The sequence below is a fragment of the Acomys minous genome (assembly GCF_964271855.1).
Source record: "Acomys minous genome assembly, chromosome: 8".
Taxonomy (NCBI): domain Eukaryota; kingdom Metazoa; phylum Chordata; class Mammalia; order Rodentia; family Muridae; genus Acomys; species Acomys minous.
Window position 1 is genome coordinate 105982861 of NC_140489.1, and position 19566 is coordinate 106002426.

General features: G+C 49.3%; 1 protein-coding gene across 4 annotated transcripts in view; it reads right to left on the minus strand.

The window, feature by feature from the left end:
- The window catches only part of GALNT14 (polypeptide N-acetylgalactosaminyltransferase 14), a 241282-nt gene that overhangs the window by 981 nt on the left and 220735 nt on the right, over positions 1-19566 (minus strand). For all 4 annotated transcript variants that reach the window (XM_084792926.1, XM_084792928.1, XM_084792927.1 and 1 more), the window contains exons 10-14: positions 16984-17110; positions 14544-14636; positions 10344-10427; positions 9703-9847; positions 563-682 (exon numbers count right to left, since the gene is read on the minus strand). In XM_084792926.1, coding sequence (XP_084649052.1) covers positions 563-682; positions 9703-9847; positions 10344-10427; positions 14544-14636; positions 16984-17110 — 569 coding nt within the window. The remainder of the gene's footprint in view (positions 1-562; positions 683-9702; positions 9848-10343; positions 10428-14543; positions 14637-16983; positions 17111-19566) is intronic.

Sequence of the window (19566 nt, forward strand, 5' to 3'; positions counted from 1 at the left end):
TGACTAGATGCTGAGCTCTGTACTTCACAGAGACCATCAAATGCTTGCTCCCATGGTTCCTTCTGGTTCTATCAAGCCTCCCTTGGAGAAAGGGAAGGGGAAACTTCAGGTGGATACAGTGATCCACCACATGCCACACTCCTCCTCGGGATACGTTCTTGAAGCTCAGTCTCTCATGTCTGTCTGGGCAGGAAACGGAGCACAAACCTAGTACATGCTGCTAGAGGAACAGTGTGCATCCAGGACACAACCGACAAAGCTCTTGTCTGAGTTTACAGGTAGGTGCTGGAGCGATGGCCAGATCATACAAGTTGAATGGGCCTGGTGAGATTACCTAAAGTCTTCAGGATTTCAGACATTGACTGATCAGTTGGACCGACGTAGCCATCACTACTGACACCATTGAGCAAGTCCTATACCTGACCCTGTCTAATAGGGTTCCTCACCCTTCGTCTTTCATCTCTCCTCTCCTGCCTAGAGAAGAGTTATGCCCACCCAGTCACATTATGGAAACTGGCCATTCCCAATCCTACACCTACCTCCAGGCCTGCCAAGAACTCACCTGCCTTTCATCCCCATTTTTGCACAGGACAAGAGCCACCGGGGCACCAGGGAACAGGGTGACAACAGACAGGCACAGCTCTTCCTGGATGATCTGCTGGGTGTATGTGAAGGCCCACACCTGAGGAGACCAGGAAGATTTACTTAGGAGTGGGACAACCACCATCTGTGGGGTACCACACCATGCCTCTCTGTGTGATGACCCATACAGATGGATAAGGAGTTCCATGGGTCCCAGAAAGTGATGATCATCAACAAGGTCACTTGGTAGAATGCCACTTAAAGGAAAAAGGTTAGGAGCCCACACCGTCATGAAGTCTCTGTCCCCACACCCATGTCAGGTCCTGGGCCACAGGCATGTGGAAGGATGCTGGAAGTTGGGGAGTAATTCTGACTCTGGCCAGTAACCCGAACAACCCTCTAGCTGTGCTGTATAGTCTCCAACACCTGCTTGGAAACAATGTCTCCACGGGAGCCTGTTCCTGACATTTAATACTTCCAATGAACAGCTGCCTAACCGGCTTCTCTCTGCCCCAGCTGTCCTTAGAATGCCCCTTCTTTGAAAGGATTCCAAGTTAGTGCCTTGAGAACATGAAGGCTGTGCTAAGGTGTAGATGAGAGAGTAAAGAGAAAGCAAGCACTCGAGGGAGGAGCCACGACATGAGTTAGGAGGGAAAGAAGAAAGTCGTGAAAAGTAACATTACTTAGGAGAGTGTTCACAGCCTAACAGGCACCTTAGCAAAGGCTTCCGCCCCTCAACTCCTGCAAGGGGCCGAATAGGAGGAAGTAGGTCAGCAGACTGAGTTTTGATGGTAGGAGACAGGGGCATTCTGTGAGGTCCTTACAAGACACCAAGGTGCCAGATTGACATATCAACAAGGCCAACTCGTCTCTAGTTCTCAAGTTGGGAGGGGAGACTGCAAGTGCAGGTGTAATTGCTGCCACGAGACAAAGAGGTTGTCCCTCAGTTTGTGAAAGAGGTGCTCACTGCCCTTTTCCTTTTTCACCAGGCAGCGGAGATGATTCACGGTTAGAGTCTCCAAGGGAGGTTCCAGAGGGGACTCTGCCAAGGGCTGTATCTTTTCTCCACTAAATCCCTGTACATGGAGTGGCCTTCCATCTTTGAACCAGGCCACTCAGGAGCTCCTTCTTGGCCCATACTGATGGAGAGCAGACAACCTCCAGCTATAGGACCGAGTGTCCCTGCAGTGTTTAGCCTGTATTCACACTCTTGTTTTAACCCCCATAATGCATTAGGGATGATAACTATCTATGCCTTCTGGGTTGTCTTCTTCGGGCCCTGACATCCTCAGGTCGTGCCATCCCTAACATTTGATGACAGTTGAGACAAGAGTCTGAGTACAGGACCTTGCCTTACGCATGCCCCACCAGGCCCTGGAGCACATGCAGTGTTGGCTTCTAGGCTGTCTGCTCCATTATCTTTCCTACCTCCAACCTGTATATGTGGTCACAGGCATTCCCCAAATGGCCCCCTTTGGCTCTAGATGTATTAGTGTGTCACTTGAGAGGCCAAAGCAAGGCATGAAGTGCACAAGGGTCTTGAGTCTGGTCTGGGGCATTGGGCAGGTGGCTCCGGTGCCCTAGGTATTGGGACTGTGATCTAGAATGGTAACATGTACATTGGACTGAGACTATTTCTCCTGTGGGAAGGAGGAAGACCCAAGGGCTGGGTCCAAGGAGCCATTTGTGGGACCATAGGACTACTGGCCTAAAGTCTATTAGAGTTTTATACTCCCCCCAAAATAAAGCATAAGTCAGTGATGGGGCAAAATGAGTTACTGTTCTGTAGCCAACAGGGAGGCACAAATTAACGTTTCAAAAATAAATGTTGTCATTATTTTTGATCATCAGGATACATGGTGTTATACTGTTTGTGTTAAAAGCACTAAGGGATTAAACAGAGCAACTTACAACACACCACAGTTTCTAAAAACACATCTTGCCAGTCTTTGGTTTTTAACACCCTAAGGACCTACGAGTGGCAGGAATAGGTTCTTTTGACGTCTGCGGCTCTACATTCAGAAATACCCCCTTGAGAAGGGTTCACATAGCTACACCACAGCATACCTGGGCCAGTGTCTCAGAAAACCCCTCCAGGGGTCCGCAAGAGGGACATGTGAACAGGCAGCCACCAAAAATGTCCTTATAGTAAGAGGCTAGAGGCATGGTTCTGTGGGTAAGAGTGGTCGTTGGTGCTCTTATGCATGCATGCATGCATGTGAATGTGTGCACATACACACATGTGCACGCATGCACACACATACACACACACATTCCTTACACAAGTAAATTTTCTGGGGGCTTTCCTGATATTTCATCTCCCAGAGGAGGGCTGATCTCTGGATACATATGCAAAAAGCAAGAGAGATGGGAATCAGTGGTCGGGAGGTGGGGGGGGGGGGCTAAAGTGAAGTGTCCACATCACATTCCATGTCCCTTACAATCCCCAGAGGAACTGGTGATGAACAGGCTTAGTAAATGAATCCTGGGTCAGAAATGAACCCTAAGGACGCAGTTGGTAAGGGAAGGGCTGGAGGTTCAACTAAGTGGCAGAGTGTTTGCCTAGCAAGCAAGACCCTGAGTTTAGTTCTAAACTCCAGAAAACAAACGAGCAAACGAAAAGGTGGCCATTGGGGGTACTGGGTCACTCAGCCAGGTCTGTCCTCGAAAGGACTGTAGGACCCTCGAGTGATGGCTCCATTTAGAGCCTTGTGAAAACGCTGCCTGTAATGGCTGTCCCTCTCCACCCACAGGGACGTTAACCCAGAGACCCTTCTGGAGACTGATATGAGTAGGACTTCCCCTGTGGGACGGGGCTGAGGAGAGACCCTGGTTAATGTCCCTGTGCCTAGCTCATCCAATCTGTCAAATAGGGGAGGGTGATAGCAGGACATGCCCATCTGAGGAGCTGTTTTCAGGAGTAAATAAGGTCATGCCTGGTGAGCACTGCCCTAGAGCCTGGCCCTGCCTCAGTGTACTTGCTCCATGAGGAGGGGTGTAACCTCATGTGAAGGAATGTGGGGGTGAAACAGGACAGGCAAGCCCTTGAAGGAAAGTGAGGTGCCTGCCCTGTTAGTAAGCAGGAGCTAGTGTCATCTACTGATGATGCCGAGTTCCCTGTTTCTAACCGTCTTCTGGGAAGTGAATATTAAACAACTGAGGAAACAGCAAAGCGCTATTGCTGGTTTCCCTGAAGTTAGAGCCATACAAAAGCCTGGCAGGGTCAGGCCACTTCATGTTCACAGTCGGTTTACTCGGGTACAGTTTCCTGCAAGTGATGATCAAAGACGCTGATGGTTAATTCTCAACAGGGTCAGGAGCAGCTGTGGGCTCACTGTGCACATGAGCTCTCCTCTCTTCCGATAGGACGGGACCCAAGGAGAAAGTAATATTGCCAACAGCTGTCCTCTAACCTTGTAGGCCACACAGGAAAACCCATTAGCCCATGAGCGTGCCCTTGAAGGGTAAATGAGCTGGGTCCAACAAAACCTCTAATTCAGTACAAAGATTCCCCCAAAGGATTGGCCATAGTGGCCAGCTTGGGTGCCACATAAGTACAAATGGCTGGTGGGCCATACTGGGTGGGCTCTCTTCCTTTGTTGCATAGGCACAGGCCTCAGCACCACCCTGGAGAGAGTTCCCAGCCCAGAGGCAGCAGGGTGACATAGCATAGTCCCAGTCATCTTTTTTATTTCCACGTTGTCTTCCCCTCCATTCTTAGAATAACTTCTCTGTAGGATTAGAGACCTGCGCCCACTTTGTTTTGTAGTGTCACAGGGTTGGGCTCCTGGATGCCTACTATGGTTGGGATCCCTGCTCACTAGCTTAAAAGCTTTGTAGATGCTTGGTGAATTACTTCTGTGACCTCAGATATGATATGAAGAGACTACTAGTCCCTCTGGTTTAGTGGTTCTCAACTGTCTCAATGCAGGGTGTGACCCTTTAATGCAGTTCTTCATAATGTGGTGACCCCCCAACCATAAAGTTATTTTTAATGCTACCTCAGAAGTATAATTTTGTTACTGTTATAAATCATAATATAAATCTCTGATATGCAGGATGGTCTTATGAGACTCCTGTCACAAAGGGCCTTTTGACCCCCAAAGGGGTTTGCTCTAATAAAGAGTGTCACTACATAAAATATATGGTTAATACATGCATATTCAGAATGTTGCCTTAGCAAAGGCTTGGTTACTGTCTCCACTGGGGATACCAGAGACTCAGTGCGAGGCAAGAGAATAAAAGAGAAATGTCCCTTTAGACTTTCCTTTGGAAACTGTCCCAGAGACAGGCTGGCATGATGCTTTTGCGGGGCCATTCCCAGGCTGTGATGAGGAACTCTGCGGAAGACAGGGTAGGAAGCGATTGCCTGGCAGCTTGTTCCACCACAGACTTGAGACCTCTCCCCTGGAGGTGTCCGTGTGCCTGCTGATCTGCGAAGTACTTTCAATCACATCCACCCTTGGGGTTCCCAGCAGCTGCCTTCTGCTCTGCAAATCAGGAGCCTAAACCCTGGCTGGGCGGGGGAAGAACGTGCCACAAACCGCCTTGGGGTTCCCTCATTTCAGTTTGGAATAGAAACTGGAGTGGAGCATCTGCCCGCTTTCTACCTTTCATGGACATTTTCCCAGGGAATTCAGTGAAGTTAAGAGGAAACACATTGGCCTAGAGACTTCGTGGGCTTCAAAGGTTTTTGAATACATGATGTATGCCTCTCATATTACTCCAGGGCATCAGCTTGCCAGCCTCTTTGAAACACATGAATTCAGCATTTTGCTCCAAAGGACGACGAGCTAGCAAGGAGGACGGTGAGGCAGGATGTGGGGGGTTAGGTGGATGGGCTGGTGTGGAGGTAGAACAATGGTTAGAACTACAGGATTAAAGTGTCTCCATGCCCAGCATGGAGCCTGGTTGGAGAGTGCTTACGTAGGCTCTGGGCTTTGATCCCCAGCTTTGTCAACAAAATCAAACCCAACTATGTCAAAGGAGTGTGGTTGCAGGCAGGCGGCCATCTCATTGCCTGGGTCTTACCTACCTGGTGAGTAGATGTCAACTAGAGGCAGAACTTGGACCTCCTTGTGCCACTCTCCACAACCCAGGGCCCTAGAAGACCCACCTAGCGGCCCCAACCTGATCTCAGGATCTGTGCTGCTCCCATGCCTGGGTTTGTCCTCTGGGGATAGGCTGTGTCTCTGCTATACACATGCAGGCCGTCACAGGGAAGTGCTTCTACTTGAGCATGAAAGCTTAGAATCTCCATGTAGGACTGAGGCAGAATTGGGAAGAAACAGCAGCCAGGCACAAGTGGGGATGCAGTACAGCATGTGTCCCTGGAGTTCGATGCGGTATTGGTGGAGCAGATACCCCACCCCCTCCATTCACAGTCTTAACCAAGTCCCCACAAATGTTAGGGAAGGCACTGTTTTCTACTGACTCTAGACCCTCTTACAGAGGCATGAATTTGGATTTTGGATTTGTCACTGGAAACTGGCTGTAATAAAGATCCTCCCCCCACCTGCCACCAAGCTTCCTTCTGTCAAGATGGAGCTAGTTAGCAGTTTTAATATTTATAACCTTGAAGAGGCACGTGACAAACAGGTGTCCTGTCCTGTGACTAAAACCTTGAATAAAGGTCTGGAAACTGGACTTGGATGGAACAAACACCAGAGAACTTCTGGAAAGGGCTGGTGTGGGGAATACTACTAGTGTATGATAGCAGTTTACTCTCTGGGAGCCTTGGTGGCATCAGCTGTGAAGGGGGTAGGGCTAAAAGTAAGATCTACTTCACCTTCAGGATGGAGCAAGAGTCAGGACAGGTAGCAAAGATGTAGGCAGGAAGGGGCAGAGCCGTGTTAAGCAGAAAGGACCCTGCTAGTGCCCAATGATTGTGGGAAAGGGTTGAGGTGAAGGATGACAACAATTGAGGTTTATGAGGAATGAGGAGAGGATAAGAGAAAAGATTCCCAAGTCAGTCCTACAAAGATATAACACATACACACACACACACACACACACACACACACACACACACACACACACACGCATGCACATGTGTTCATCTCACAGAGATTATGTTGACTGAAATGGTTATGTGGATTTCTTTCTGAGTACCTGAAAATGGAAGCCAGTCCTGGTGCTAGGCTGTGTGCCCTTGAAGAATGGGGCTATCCCTAACTCTGAGTGAGCCCACCTTGTTTCCCCAGCAGGTAATGTGGTACCCAAGATGCTATGGTCCGGTTTACTGAGGTTAACTAAACCTCTTTATATCCCCCAGGGATCTAGCATCAGAGTCACCATTATCTCAAAGCAAAGCAGAGCTGTAGCCTACCACTGCCCCAAGGAGAGAGGCCTGGGTACCCATTGTTTATATCCCTCCTGCTCAAGGAATGTCAGCTGAAAGGGTGGCTGGGATGGGCCACTCTTCTCCAGTAAACAGCATTCTGCTATCTCTCCTAGAACCAGGTATTAAAGGGCCCTCTTTGAGGCCTGGAGAGTTAGTGGCCTTCCCTCCCACCTCCTTATGCAACCAAAGTTGGAAAGTTCCAGAAAAGCTCAGCTCTGCTGGGAATAGATCAAGCTAATCCTGTCCCAGGAAAGGGGCCAGACAACATTCTGACGGATGGAATTCCCATGAGCATCACCCACACTCAGACTCACAGAGAGATGTGTCGCCTACTCACAGCGCTTTACAAAGTACCACTTGAGCAAACTGTGTTACTGTGAGCTGGGCAGACTCACACCTAAAGTAAAATTGACACCTCCATTTCCTTTCCTTTCTAGTCTAATCTAACTCCCACACCACCTCCTCTGTCCTGTTTGGAGCAGGGACAAAGTCATTTCAAGCCAGAGGCAGGTCTGAGAGTGTGGACATTTGTGGAGAACACTGGAGAGCCACCAAAGGCTGTGCTGAAAGTTGGGATGATGGATTAGAGATCGCACACAAAGTAAGGATGAGGGCCATCGAATGGGGACAAGGCAGGAGGAAGACCTAGAGGCTGTGGCCATAATCTAACAAAAGGGTTATCAACAGGGACATTTAAAAAATATTTCTTCACTTTACATCCCAATTTTAGCCTCTTCCTTCTTCACCTCTCAGTCCCACACTCTCTCCCTCTTTACCATCCCCCTCCACTTCTCAGAAATGGGGAGCCCCTCTCAACCCATCCCAACATATCAAGTCACATCAGGACTGAGTGTATCCTCTTTTACTGTGGCAGGACAAGGCAGCCCCACTGGGGGAAGCAACAGAGTCCATGTTGTCAGACACAGCCCCCCTACTCCCCTTACTAGGGAACTTCCATGAAAACCAAGCTGCCCATCAGCTACAGCTGTACAGGGGGCCTAGGTCCAGTCCATGCATGGCCCTTGGTTGGTGCTTCAGTCTCCAACCAACAGGGACATTTTTAAAGAAGGACCCAGCTCCAAAAGTCAACAGAACCAGGTTCTGGGAGTGTAGATCTAAGCAACAGTAAGCGAGTGTGGGGCATGACAAGAGTTTTTCTAGGCAGAGCACGGTGGGTGGCAGATACAAGGGGCTACAGGAGGAAGAGGAGCCCAAGACACTAGTGAGAACTAGAGCCATGGCAAAGGGTGTGTGCAGAGAGTCTGTGCAATGCAAAACAGCCTGGATGCCCATGGCCATCTGTGGAGTTAAATCACAGAGGAGTTTGACTCACTCGTTTGCCTGGTGTTTGAGCAACAGTCCAGATGGGAGTTTTTACATGTGAACCTGCTCTTCCTGGAGCCCTCTCCTGGGACCTTACAGAGGTCCTCACTAGTCAGTACAAAACTCAACTTCCTCAAAAAGATAGCCATAGTAACTTAGCTCTAGCTTATGTTCAATCTCCACATCTACTGCTCCCTTTCATTCAACCTCAGGGGACCTCACTTGCCCTAAGGCCTATCCTTAGACTTGCCCCCAGGCCTCAGTGTACCTCAGTTGTATTTCCTTGGTTACCCTCACTCACTTTCCTGGCCTTGTCTGTTTTCACTTTTGTCTCATAGCACAGCCCATTGCACGTCCTCTGGGACAATTTCCCAGTGCTCATACAGGACCTGGATGCCAGATCTCTGTGTTTCTGTGGTATCACTGACAAAGGCTCAGGGATAGAGAATAGGTCACAGTGGCTGCTCACCCATCTCCTCCTGCAGCCCAGTCTGGCACGTGTGCATCTTCACAGTTAACAAAGTGTCTGCTGAACGAATAAATGATGCATGAAGACACAGAATTTGTAAATCAATAAGCAGGAGATGGTCAAAGCTGGAAATATGAGTAATATCTAAAAGAAAAGGGTTCATAGAGAAAAGAAGAGTGGACTGAGGACCTCAGTAAACACTATAAAGGTGGGGAAAGGCACTAAGCTAGAACTCAGATATGTGGGGGGGGGAGGATGGGGAGGGGACAAGAATGCAAAGATCCTATGGAGTCACAAGGTTGAGAAGGGAGTCACATGATGGCTATGCTTGGTCAAGTGCTAGGGAGATTGAGCCAGGTGGTGAATTTGTCAGTGACCTTGAAAACAGCAGGCCCAGCCTCAGAAGGGAGAACATTGGCAAAACACAGGGCTTGGTCAGGACACGCTCTGTTGATAACCAAAACAAGGCACAAAGGAAGCATTCTTGGAAAGCGCCCCCAAATAATCCACAGTCGTAGGGGAAGCAGGAGGGTGGTGCCCAGGGAAAGAGCAGTGTATGGCAGTGGTTTTATGGTGTCTGATATGACTGCCTGGAAGTCAGCCACAGGACACCATTTGGGCATCTTGTCTCAAAGTCAAGCAGCAGACTCCTTTTCCTCTTTGCATGCCACGTTTGCAGAGTTAGTATGTCTGACCTTCCCTGCTTGACCCAGCCCACATCTACTGTAGGAGACAGTTGCCAGTCTATTTGATCCTCTGCTAAATTACTAGACCATATCCTATTGGCAAATGCCACTTAGAAGCCACCTTTTAGGAGACTCTATGTATTTGGTAACTAAGTGGAGAAAAGCCAGTGGTCAAGTAAGATGGGTCCTTCTGCTCCATTCTGGACACCTGGTGTCACGCTGGAGCAGGGATCATGGCTAATCAGGACACCTCAACTCGTTGTGGCACACAGTGCTACGACTCCAGGCAGTTACTTTACCTGAGACTTTGCTCCATCTCCTTTGACCTTGGTGCAGGGGCTTAGCCTGAGGTGTGGAGTCTCCTGGTTTTTCTGCTTTTGAGACTCAAGGCACTTCTGCCTCTGCCGGATATTGCCCTTCTGGATGGAGGAGTCTGGGGGGATCCTGTGGGAAAGCCACGAGGACAGATGAGACCACTCTGCCTTTTGACATTAGTGATGCTAACTGCTGGATGGGTTAGGAGTGTGTTTTCAGATGGCAGGTGGCCATCTTCCCTGGAGCTGTCACAAAGGTTGGCACTGGTCAGAGGCCAGAAGGACGCTGCTAGTATGATATAGCAATGGACTCCCAGTAGCCACATGACAGATGGATCTCTAGGATGGAGTCTATGTCACTAGTCCTATGCTCATAGCACAACCCAGGGTACCACTCCTAAGAACTGAGAAGTTCTGCCATCAGCTAACCCCAGTCTCTCATGCTACTACTAGGTTCAATGTAATTCTCCTTCTGGTTTTAGGGATAAGCAGGGCTGATTGGTTTGCTCAGTCTTTCAGAGACTTAAAAACTCTCCTCCAGTTGGCCTTAGGTCATGCCTCTTCCAGACTGGGTCAGTCAAGGGCCTCTTCTTATAGCTACCTTTGGTTCCAGTAGGTAGGTGTACCTGAGTTCTGGGTAGACAGTCTCCAGGTACCACTTGAAGGTCTGGCAGTGCAGATTCTTCCTCAGATTCAGCCTGTTCTCAATGCTGGGATGGGGAGGTTGGAGGGACAAGGAGACAGAACACATTTGTCAGAGGCAGTCATCTATAGCCATGGCTCCCCACCACCAGTGGCATGCTCTGCACCCACACATCTCCAAGGGAGACTGAGTAAATGAACCAAGCAGAGATTTCTCTTGGTCCAGGCAGACCTATGAAAACTCCTAGCTTTATCTCGTAATGGTGTAGTGCCCACATCAAGGGCTTATGCTTTTACTTGAAAATAGAATTGGGGGTGCTGTTCATTTTCATTAAAAGGTGGCTGTAAAGAACCTCGAGTGTGCTGTGAAGAATTCACTGCTGGAACTCTGGTCTACTCTTACTCACAGCCCCTTTGGGGCTGCAGTACTGCGCCGCTCCAGCCTCAGAGCATCCTCTTCTCGGGAGGGTGCTGAGGTCTCATCCCACTGAGGTTCATAGGCGAGTCACTGAACATCTCTATGTGACAGGCATGGCATTCATTGTGGGGCAGGAAAGCTTCGGAATAGTAGTGCAGGATACTTATTCAAGTACCATAGCCCATGTGGCCTTGAGGAGTCCATGGTACTCAAGAGAGCAAAGGCTATTATTGACTCTGGCTGGAGGTGGGACAGATCGGAAAGCAGAGATCAGTGCTGTGAGAAAGTTAGAAAGTTCTACAGAAACAACACTGGCCATGTGGCCTTAAAAGAGAGGTGCATGTGAATGGGGGAAGTGAGTCCACAAAGACCCCCGTGAGGGCACTGCTGAAAGGTACTGACCTTATCTCATGGGTGCTGGAGAGAACTTGGTGGGCCCTCTATATAGCAAAGCATGGGGATGCTTTGAGGAAATCTGACAACTGCTTCCAGAATTGGCCATCTGGAGCGGAAGTGGGGATGGGAGCAGGAAGGAGGTACCTGTACAATCCCAGGTGTCATTATTCTCCTTTTAGTCAACTGGGTGGGAACAGGCATGGCCAATCCTCTACTTCTTTTTGTCTTCACTCTACATAAGTATTAGTCAAACCTTTTCCTCTCTAGGCAGCCAATGAAAGTAGCCTCCCTTCTGTCTAGCCTCCCTGCCTCCCACTCTTTCCTCTCTCCATGACATCACTCAAACCACTTCTCCTCCTCTTCCCCATTTCCCTCCTTCTTGTGATGGGACTCAAACGCAGGGCCTCGTGCACACTAGCCAACTGCTTTACCACCGAGCTACAGACCAGCCTCATGTCTTCCTGCAGAACACAGCGCACATTTCCCCCACTAGACCTCCCAGCTCCTCAGGGACAAGGATGGCATGCTTTTAGCAAGTCTGATACTCTGCTCAGAAACTGCCTGAGTTCTCAGTGTTTGAGTGAGGCGGCAGCTGCAGGACATGGTGATCAATCAAACAAGGCAACAAAGGGGAACTAGGGTGGTACCCTTAGCTCATATGGGATAAGAAAGACTGTTCATGAGGTTAGAGGGGAGTATGAGCAGAGGGACAGATTCAGGAGCAAACGTAATGAGTTTAGCTTAGGACGTGTGACATGGGAGGTGCTGGGGAGACAGCCAGGTAGAAGTGGTCACTTGATTCTTGGGTATAAGAAACTGCAGCCCGGAGGAAAGGTTCCAGTTAGAAACAGAGCTGTGAATAGATGTGGCAATATCGCCGGGGGAAAAATATCTCCTAAAAAGAAGACTTACGACAGAGCCTTCGAGAAAGACCAGCCTGCCAGGAGTGGGAAGGAGAGACTGAGCAGTGTGTAATTGGGATGTGGAAGGTAGGACCTAGGAGCAACAGAAAAGAAGACTGGAAAGCCTAGGGGCCAGAGGCATGCCAGGATGGAGTTGGATAAGATAGTGCTGAAGGGTGCCATAAGAGGAGAGTAAGTTGAAAGAGTGCACACTGAGCCTGGTAGCAACAGCTGTAGGGCCTGGGCAGGCAGGAGACAGGCATACAGGTGGTGAGCAATGGCTGGGTTCTATCGTATGTTTTTTCAGCCCCTCCCTTTTAAATAAAGGAGGAGGAATAAACACGTAAAGGAAGGATGCAGGAGAGATAAGCTGAGGTTGTGACGAGTAGAGGTGTCTGGACATGGGCATGTAGCCCCATCTGTAATGCTGAACACTGCACTAGTCTGAAAACCAAGGAAACCAGTCCCCTGGAGGATGAGCTCGGGCAGCAGGGGCTTTGAGAAACCATAGGTAATTCCACTGCTGGGTTAGTTTGGGAACCGCTGCACGGAAACCTGTTCCCCAGATTTAGGATCCTCTGCCAGCAGTGCGGCGTCACATGGGAGCTTACTAGAAACACAGATCTCAGGAACCAGATTCCATGCTTTAACGTGCTCCCTGGGAGATCTGTGTGCTCAGTAAAGTCTGAGAGGCCCTGAGCTACCAGGTAGGCAGGAGATGAATGCAGACTGTGGGGATGTGATAAATGCTGATTTATAAATGAGTGAAGGCATGAATGGGGCATCCAGAGGAGGCCTGGCTTACTGATACAGGAAGTGCACCTCGCCACGGAGACAAAGGGAGACCGAGAAGGATGGTAGAGTTGTGGCCAGGCTAATGGGTCGATTTGTCTTGGGAAATCAATACTGTCTGCTTCATCCATAAAATAGGTGTCGTCCTTTGCAAGGGAAAGGAGGTGATGGGCTCAGGGGTGGGAAGGACGTGAAGACGGCTTAATAAGAATGGTGGGGTTGAGCTGGTGAGAAAAGAGTGCAAGGGTGGGAGATGTCTTGTGATCTTGCTGGCAACATGGCCATAAAGTACCATCAGTTGGAGCATCTGAAATCCTATGAGACTATCCAGTAGCCTGTGCACAGGGGAGGAAGACATTTATAAAGAACCTCTCTCTCTCTGTGTCTCTCTGTCTCTGTCTCTGTCTCTCTCTGTCTTTGTCTGTCTGTCTGTCTGTCTGTCTGTCTGTCTCTCTCTCTCTCTCTCTCTCTCTCTCTCTCTCTGTGTGTGTGTGTGTTTCTGTCTCTCTGTCTCTCTCTGTCTCTCTCTGTCTCTCTGTCTCTCTCTCTCTCTGTCTCTCTCTCTCTCTGTCTCTCTCTCTCTCTGTGTGTGTGTGTGTGTGTGTGTGTGTGTGTGTGTGTGTGTGTGTGTGCAGGGGAAGGTGCTTCTAGGTGGATGACAGAGTCAAAGATCAAAGGACCAAATTTTTCAAGGTCTGTCTTTAAGAGTGGAAGGAGAACACACATTCAAAATGGGTGGAGAATGAGTCTGGTAGGACATGGTCAGTGGACCCACAGTTCTGATGTGGACAAGATACACTGCCTCAGGAGAGGTGGACTAAGAATCAGAGGGTGGGCATGAGCCGTGACGTCAGAGATGCAATTCGCTTTGGCTGGTTCTGATTTGATCCTCCAGTGCAGGGATCGACTCATCCAGAGAGGTTTAGGCTTTAAAAGCCCATCTGCTCAATGGCTTTATGTGATGAGTGAGTGAACCGAGTAGGACAACATGTTATGGTTGCCCCACCACCAGCACCAGCAAACGCCAAAACACACAAGTGATGACTAAGGGAAATTGCAATTTTTTCTAGCTTCAGCTAGCTTGGGGTTGGTTTTGGAATGAGTGTATTATGAACCTTCATCTTCCTCACAGGTATGGTTTGTGTTTTCCTCTGTCTAAGCCTTAGTCTCCTTACCTGTCAAACAGGACCATGTAATTGCATGTCTCAGAGCTTAGGGAAGATACCTAACATCTAATAAACATTGCTTCTTCTTCCCTGCAGTCTTCTCCCATGAAGCTTGGCTTATTGAGGAAAAGGACATCTGAGCATGCACTTCTCCTCCAGGGGAAGAGTGGAGCTTAAACTTGGGGGAACTAAGACATAGAGGAAGAACTCAAATCCGGAGGGTCCAATCCCCCATGCTGTCTTTCTGCAAAGAGCTGGTAATACCCATTTACCATACAAGACCATGCTCAATTCCCTCTATTCAAGCAGCCACCTAGGAACAGAGTCACAGGAGACCTGGCAAAAAGCCCTGCACACCCAGAACAGGGAAGAGCAGAAACGGCTTAAAATCAGAGCAGCCACAGCTCTAGGCGTGGAAGAGCTTAGAAGCTCAGGAGATGGCTGAGGTGATGGGCCTGTGAGCTAAGGCCTTTCTCATTCCTCCGCCCTCCTCCACCAGTGCACACTTACTTCCCAAAGGGTCTCTCCAGGGCGAAAGGCCGGGCTGCGTAGTAATACTGCTTGTATTCATCCATCCACACTTCAGCTGTCCGCTTGGTGTTCCTAGGGAGACAAGGAGTCTCAAGGGGGGCGGAATGACCTGCAGGCAGTTCCCAGTTGAAATACATACACAAGGGCAAAGCTGGCAGCAGCATCTGGGTAGCCGCCACCAGGACGGAGGTGTTTGCATTAATGTTTCCAGAACACCAGAGCACGGGCAAGTGTCCCCCATCTCCAAAGGCACCCCAAGACACAGGACTTGAACAGTATCAAAAACCATTTCCCAAAAGGTACAGATAGGAAAAAAAATCACACCAGAAGCTGAACGTTGGTGACTCTCAACGAAGCCATTAAAGGGACAGGAAAACCAGGTGTATCCAAATGCTCTACACGGGTGGGACTTGTAAGGACCAGCTAAGGCCCAGTGTGCTCGGTTAGTGGGCCGTCCTCTACTGTCCCACAGTGGACATGGCGAGGACTCCAGGCTCCCCAAGGGGAAGGTCTGTGCACACAATGGCCAAGCAATGGTTACATGTAACAAATCAGCAATCAAGCCATATCCTTTAATACTTCACCCGGGTGCCAGGCTTTTCACTGGACCTCTGCTTGAGTTCTGCCCTAAAGGTGCCAGTACCAGAGAGAGGGGCAGAGGAAGAGAGAATGATTGTGATCATTCAACAGCGGTGGGGGAAAACCCCCTGGAGTCAAAATCAGAGAGACAAGAAAATAACAAGGGCTGGTGATCCGGGCAGCTGGAGCACCAGGGAGAAAGTGAACTTGGGGATGTAACTACAACCAGCTTGTGCCTCTAGGCCCATAGGTCTATTTCAGAGCGCGGACATTTGATAGAGAAACACGTCAACTCCTTCTGAGCTTCTGAACTGACAGGTAAGCACAGGCAAGTGGGTTTTGGAGGCCACTGGAAACAGCCAAGGTCACCTGGCTAGCTCCTGCAAGTGGCTTCACTATCTGCAAGCTAGAAGCTGCTTTGCAAACAATATGCCTTATTTTTCTAACTTGAGGATACACCACCAGCCTGCAAGGTTGCTCACCAGCCAAAGCCCAATCTGAAATAGGAGTCTGAAATCCCGGGATCCTGTCTCCCAGGCCAGCTCCCACCCAGCAGTCTCTGGCTTCTGCACAGCCACAGCACTGCGCTATGCTCGATGTCCCTGGCTTACCTTTATAGTTGCAAAACCTGAGTATCCCCGATCCGATCCGCTCCAGCCTGCTGCCTCCCCTCCCCCTACCCAGCCTCTCCTTATGCACCCTGCTTTGCAAGATGTAGAGCTTAACCAGGGTCCAAAGCCATGCTTCCCCTGAGCCAGCTGTGGCAGGATATGATACACACACGAAAACCCGTGTGATAAATCAAAAAAGAGCACCACATCCATCTCAAAGGACCTGCAGCCTCCTTCCTCCCTAACACAAGTGGACCGAACAGCAGGGAAAAAAGGGACGCGTGATTGGATGGATGAGTGAAGCAACTGGATGCCAAGAGATAAGAGGATCAAAGTAAAGAACAAAAAAAGTTAGAGAAAAATATTTTTACGACGGTCGGGGACTAGAGAGAAAGCTCAGCAGCTAAGTGGGCACTGCTCTTGGAGAGGACTCCAATTTGATTGGTTCGCAGTATCCACATTAGATGGACTACAACTGTCTGTAACTTCAGTTTCTGGGGTGTGGGGGTAGGGGGGTCACTGTTTTCTTCTGGCTGCTATGGGCAACTGCATTCGTGAGTACACTTCCTCCCACCCCCACAATATACTTATAAATTTTTTTAATCTTAAGAAAAATAGATACACATGAATATTTTGATGAGAGAAAACTAAAAGGAGAAGAGTGTTGGGAAGGAGATGCACGAAGGACAAGGAGGGAAGAGACAGGCAAGGGGCACCCTTTGGACCGCTTACTTCTGTATCCATGGTGTAGAAGTGTTGCGTGACAGGAGACGCCCTGGAGCTGGGTTATCAGGAATACCCCATCTGGCTTCTCCTAGTCTACCAGGAGGCCCTGGAGCAGGCACAATGCTGTACCCACCGGCCCGGAGCAGGCACACGGCTGTGCTCTCTAGAGCTTCCTGTCTCTTATTTCTTCCCAGGTGTCTTTCCCTGAGTTACCCAGCTGTTCCCACCCACCACCACCTAGAGGCAAAGCCCTGTGGGATGGATCTGATCAGGCACTTTAACTACTGAGGTTTTAGGGATGAGGTGGGTGTGCGTGGACTTAGGGCTCCTCAGCTCTCAGGGACTCATTAAGGAAAGCCTTGGCTCTATTGCCAATTGCCCAGGCAGAGCCTAAGTTTCAGGAACGCAGCTCATGCATCACCCAGGTCCCTCAGACCGCCTTGCAGAGCACCACAGTCTCCTTGCTGCTGTCCATACACAGTAGGCCAGGGCGTGCCACTTACTTTATGTACGTGTTGGCGTTTCCATCAGGAAAAATATACGGATGCTTTTTCCTGAAGACGTGCCCCACCCGGCTGCACGGGATGATCTCCAGGCTGCCTCCACACATCCACACTCGGAAAGAGATTTCTGCAAGACATCCACGTTTTCTCCTATTACTTGCTACTCCTTCCATACTGGCTTTGAGGTGCTGTGTCTGGGGCTTCTTGGGTATCACAGAACAAATCCTACAATTAGGCTGCGTGTTCCATTGTTTAGGGGCACATCTAAATTTGGGTCCCAACACCATTAAGAGTAATCTGGGGTAGCTCAATAGACAGCATGGAGATGTGGGGGACTCTGGTGGGATGTTTTGGGAGATTGTAAAAGACCTTCTTTGGGGCACGATACATGGCAAAGGTTTCAGTGTAGAAAATCAGTTATAGTCACCTTCTATGACCACAAGTGGTTAGAACAAAGATGGCGGGCAAGGCTGGCAAGTCAACAAAGGCACTTGCTACCCAGCTTGAAGACCTGAGTTAAGTCTACAGAACCAACACGACGGAAGGAAAGAATGGACTCCTACAAGTTGTCCTCTGACCTCCACAGGAATACTGTAGCACATATATAATGAGCCCTCTCAATCAAATAAGTGGACACACACAAACACACACACACACACACACACACAGAGAGAGAGAGAGAGAGAGAGAGAGACAGAGAGAGAGAGAGAGAGAGAGAGAGAGAGAGAGAGAATATGAAGGAATTCTGAGAACACAGAACAATGTTCGAAGACAGGGATTCGACATCTCTCAGGAGCAGACTCTCTCAGAATGAAGTTGAAAACATCACATCAAGGATGCTGTAGAAGCCATGTGGACCTCACCAAGCCTGCCATTTTCCCACTGGGTAAATATGAGCCAGCTGAATCCTAGGACAAGAAGACAGGGCCTGAGCAGTAATCAGAGCTACTGAGGATGCTCCCCAGGGTGGAGTTTCACAATACACCTGTCTCTTCCTGCTTTGCTGCTGCTGAGAGGTGGGTGGGTGGGATGGAGCTAGAAAAGACTATTTCTAGTGAGCTTCTCTGTTGGAACTACTACGAGGAGGCTCCAAGCCAAGTTTTTACCCCAGCTTCAGGCCCAGGGAATCAGGGAGGTGGCAGTGGTGGTAGAAGACGACAGGGGAATATTTTTATCATTGCCATTGTTTGAAACTGCCTGTCTGTGGTGATACTGAAAAGCATCTTTCGACAGTTGTATGGATGTTTGAAAATTCTCTATACTCAGTGCACCCCCCCTTACTGAGTCTACCCAAACTCTCTCTCCCATCCCATACCCTACTGGACACATCAGTGGCAAAAAGGGAAGACAAGGCGATTTCGAATTTGTGGGCCTTCCTGCCTGCCCACCTCATGCTTTTGCACTGAGTCTTAAGTGTGGGGACAGGCTCCACAAGGGGGAAAAGCATATCCAAAAGTGGCTGCCCCTGTGATGCAGTCCTAGTCCAGGGACAGAGAATGAGCACGTAGGTACCCCAGGACCTTTCTATCACAAGCCTGCATACTTCCAGCCGCCTGGGTCCCACCTTTCAGTCTCCCCAGGATTCTTTACATTGGCCTCTCTCTTCTGCTTCCCCTTAGTCTTCCGTTCTATCTCCATCATACCAGCTCTCAGAGCGGGTGTCTAGGCTGGGATTCCTGTCCCCACCCCCCATTTCCCTTCGCTCCCATGTCTATGGCAACCTTTATATCTATGTCCCCCCCACACATACCGCCTGCCACCTTTCTGTCTCCTGAGGCAAAGGCCCTGTGTTGCTGACAGGACTTCCTTTACACCAAGGCTACTCCATCATCTTAGTACCTGTGGTCCTGCCTGCCTCATCTGACCAGGCTGCACCTAGGGAAATGGACAGAAGGCACAGGAGGGACTTGGCTTTGCCTACCAAGTCTGTAGTGACCTATTGAATGCATCCTTGGGAAAGCAGGCTCCATCTTGCTCAGGTTTGACCCTGATCTCCTTACGAGTTAAACCAAGACCATCAACATGCTCCATAGAACTGCTGCCAGTATCAAATGAAAGAGATTTCTGAGGATGGCTGTGAATTCAGTACTATCAGAAACTCAAGGGCATAAATTATGAGACACCCTTGGTTTTTTGTTTGTTTGTTTTTGATGTTTCTTAACTAATATTTATTATTAATACATTGATAAATTTATATATATTTATTAATTTATTTATATTATATCTGAATTGTTATCTCATCCCTTGTATCCTCCCATTCCTCTCTCCCTCTGCTTTCCCCCTACTCCCCTCCCCTATGACTCTGACTGAGGGGGACCTCCTCCCCCTGTATATGCTCATAGGCTATCAAGTCTCTTCTTGGTAGCCTGCTATCCTTCCTCTGAGTGCCACCAGGACTCCGCATCCAGGGGACGTGGTCAAATATGGGGCACCAGAGTTCGTGTGAAAGTCATACCCCATTCTCCACTCAACTGTGGAGAATGTCCTGTCCGTTGGCTAGATCCGGGTAGGGGGAGACACCCTTGTAATGGCAATCTTTTAAAGACTCAGACACTAATGGCAACACCCACCTGGCTGTACTTC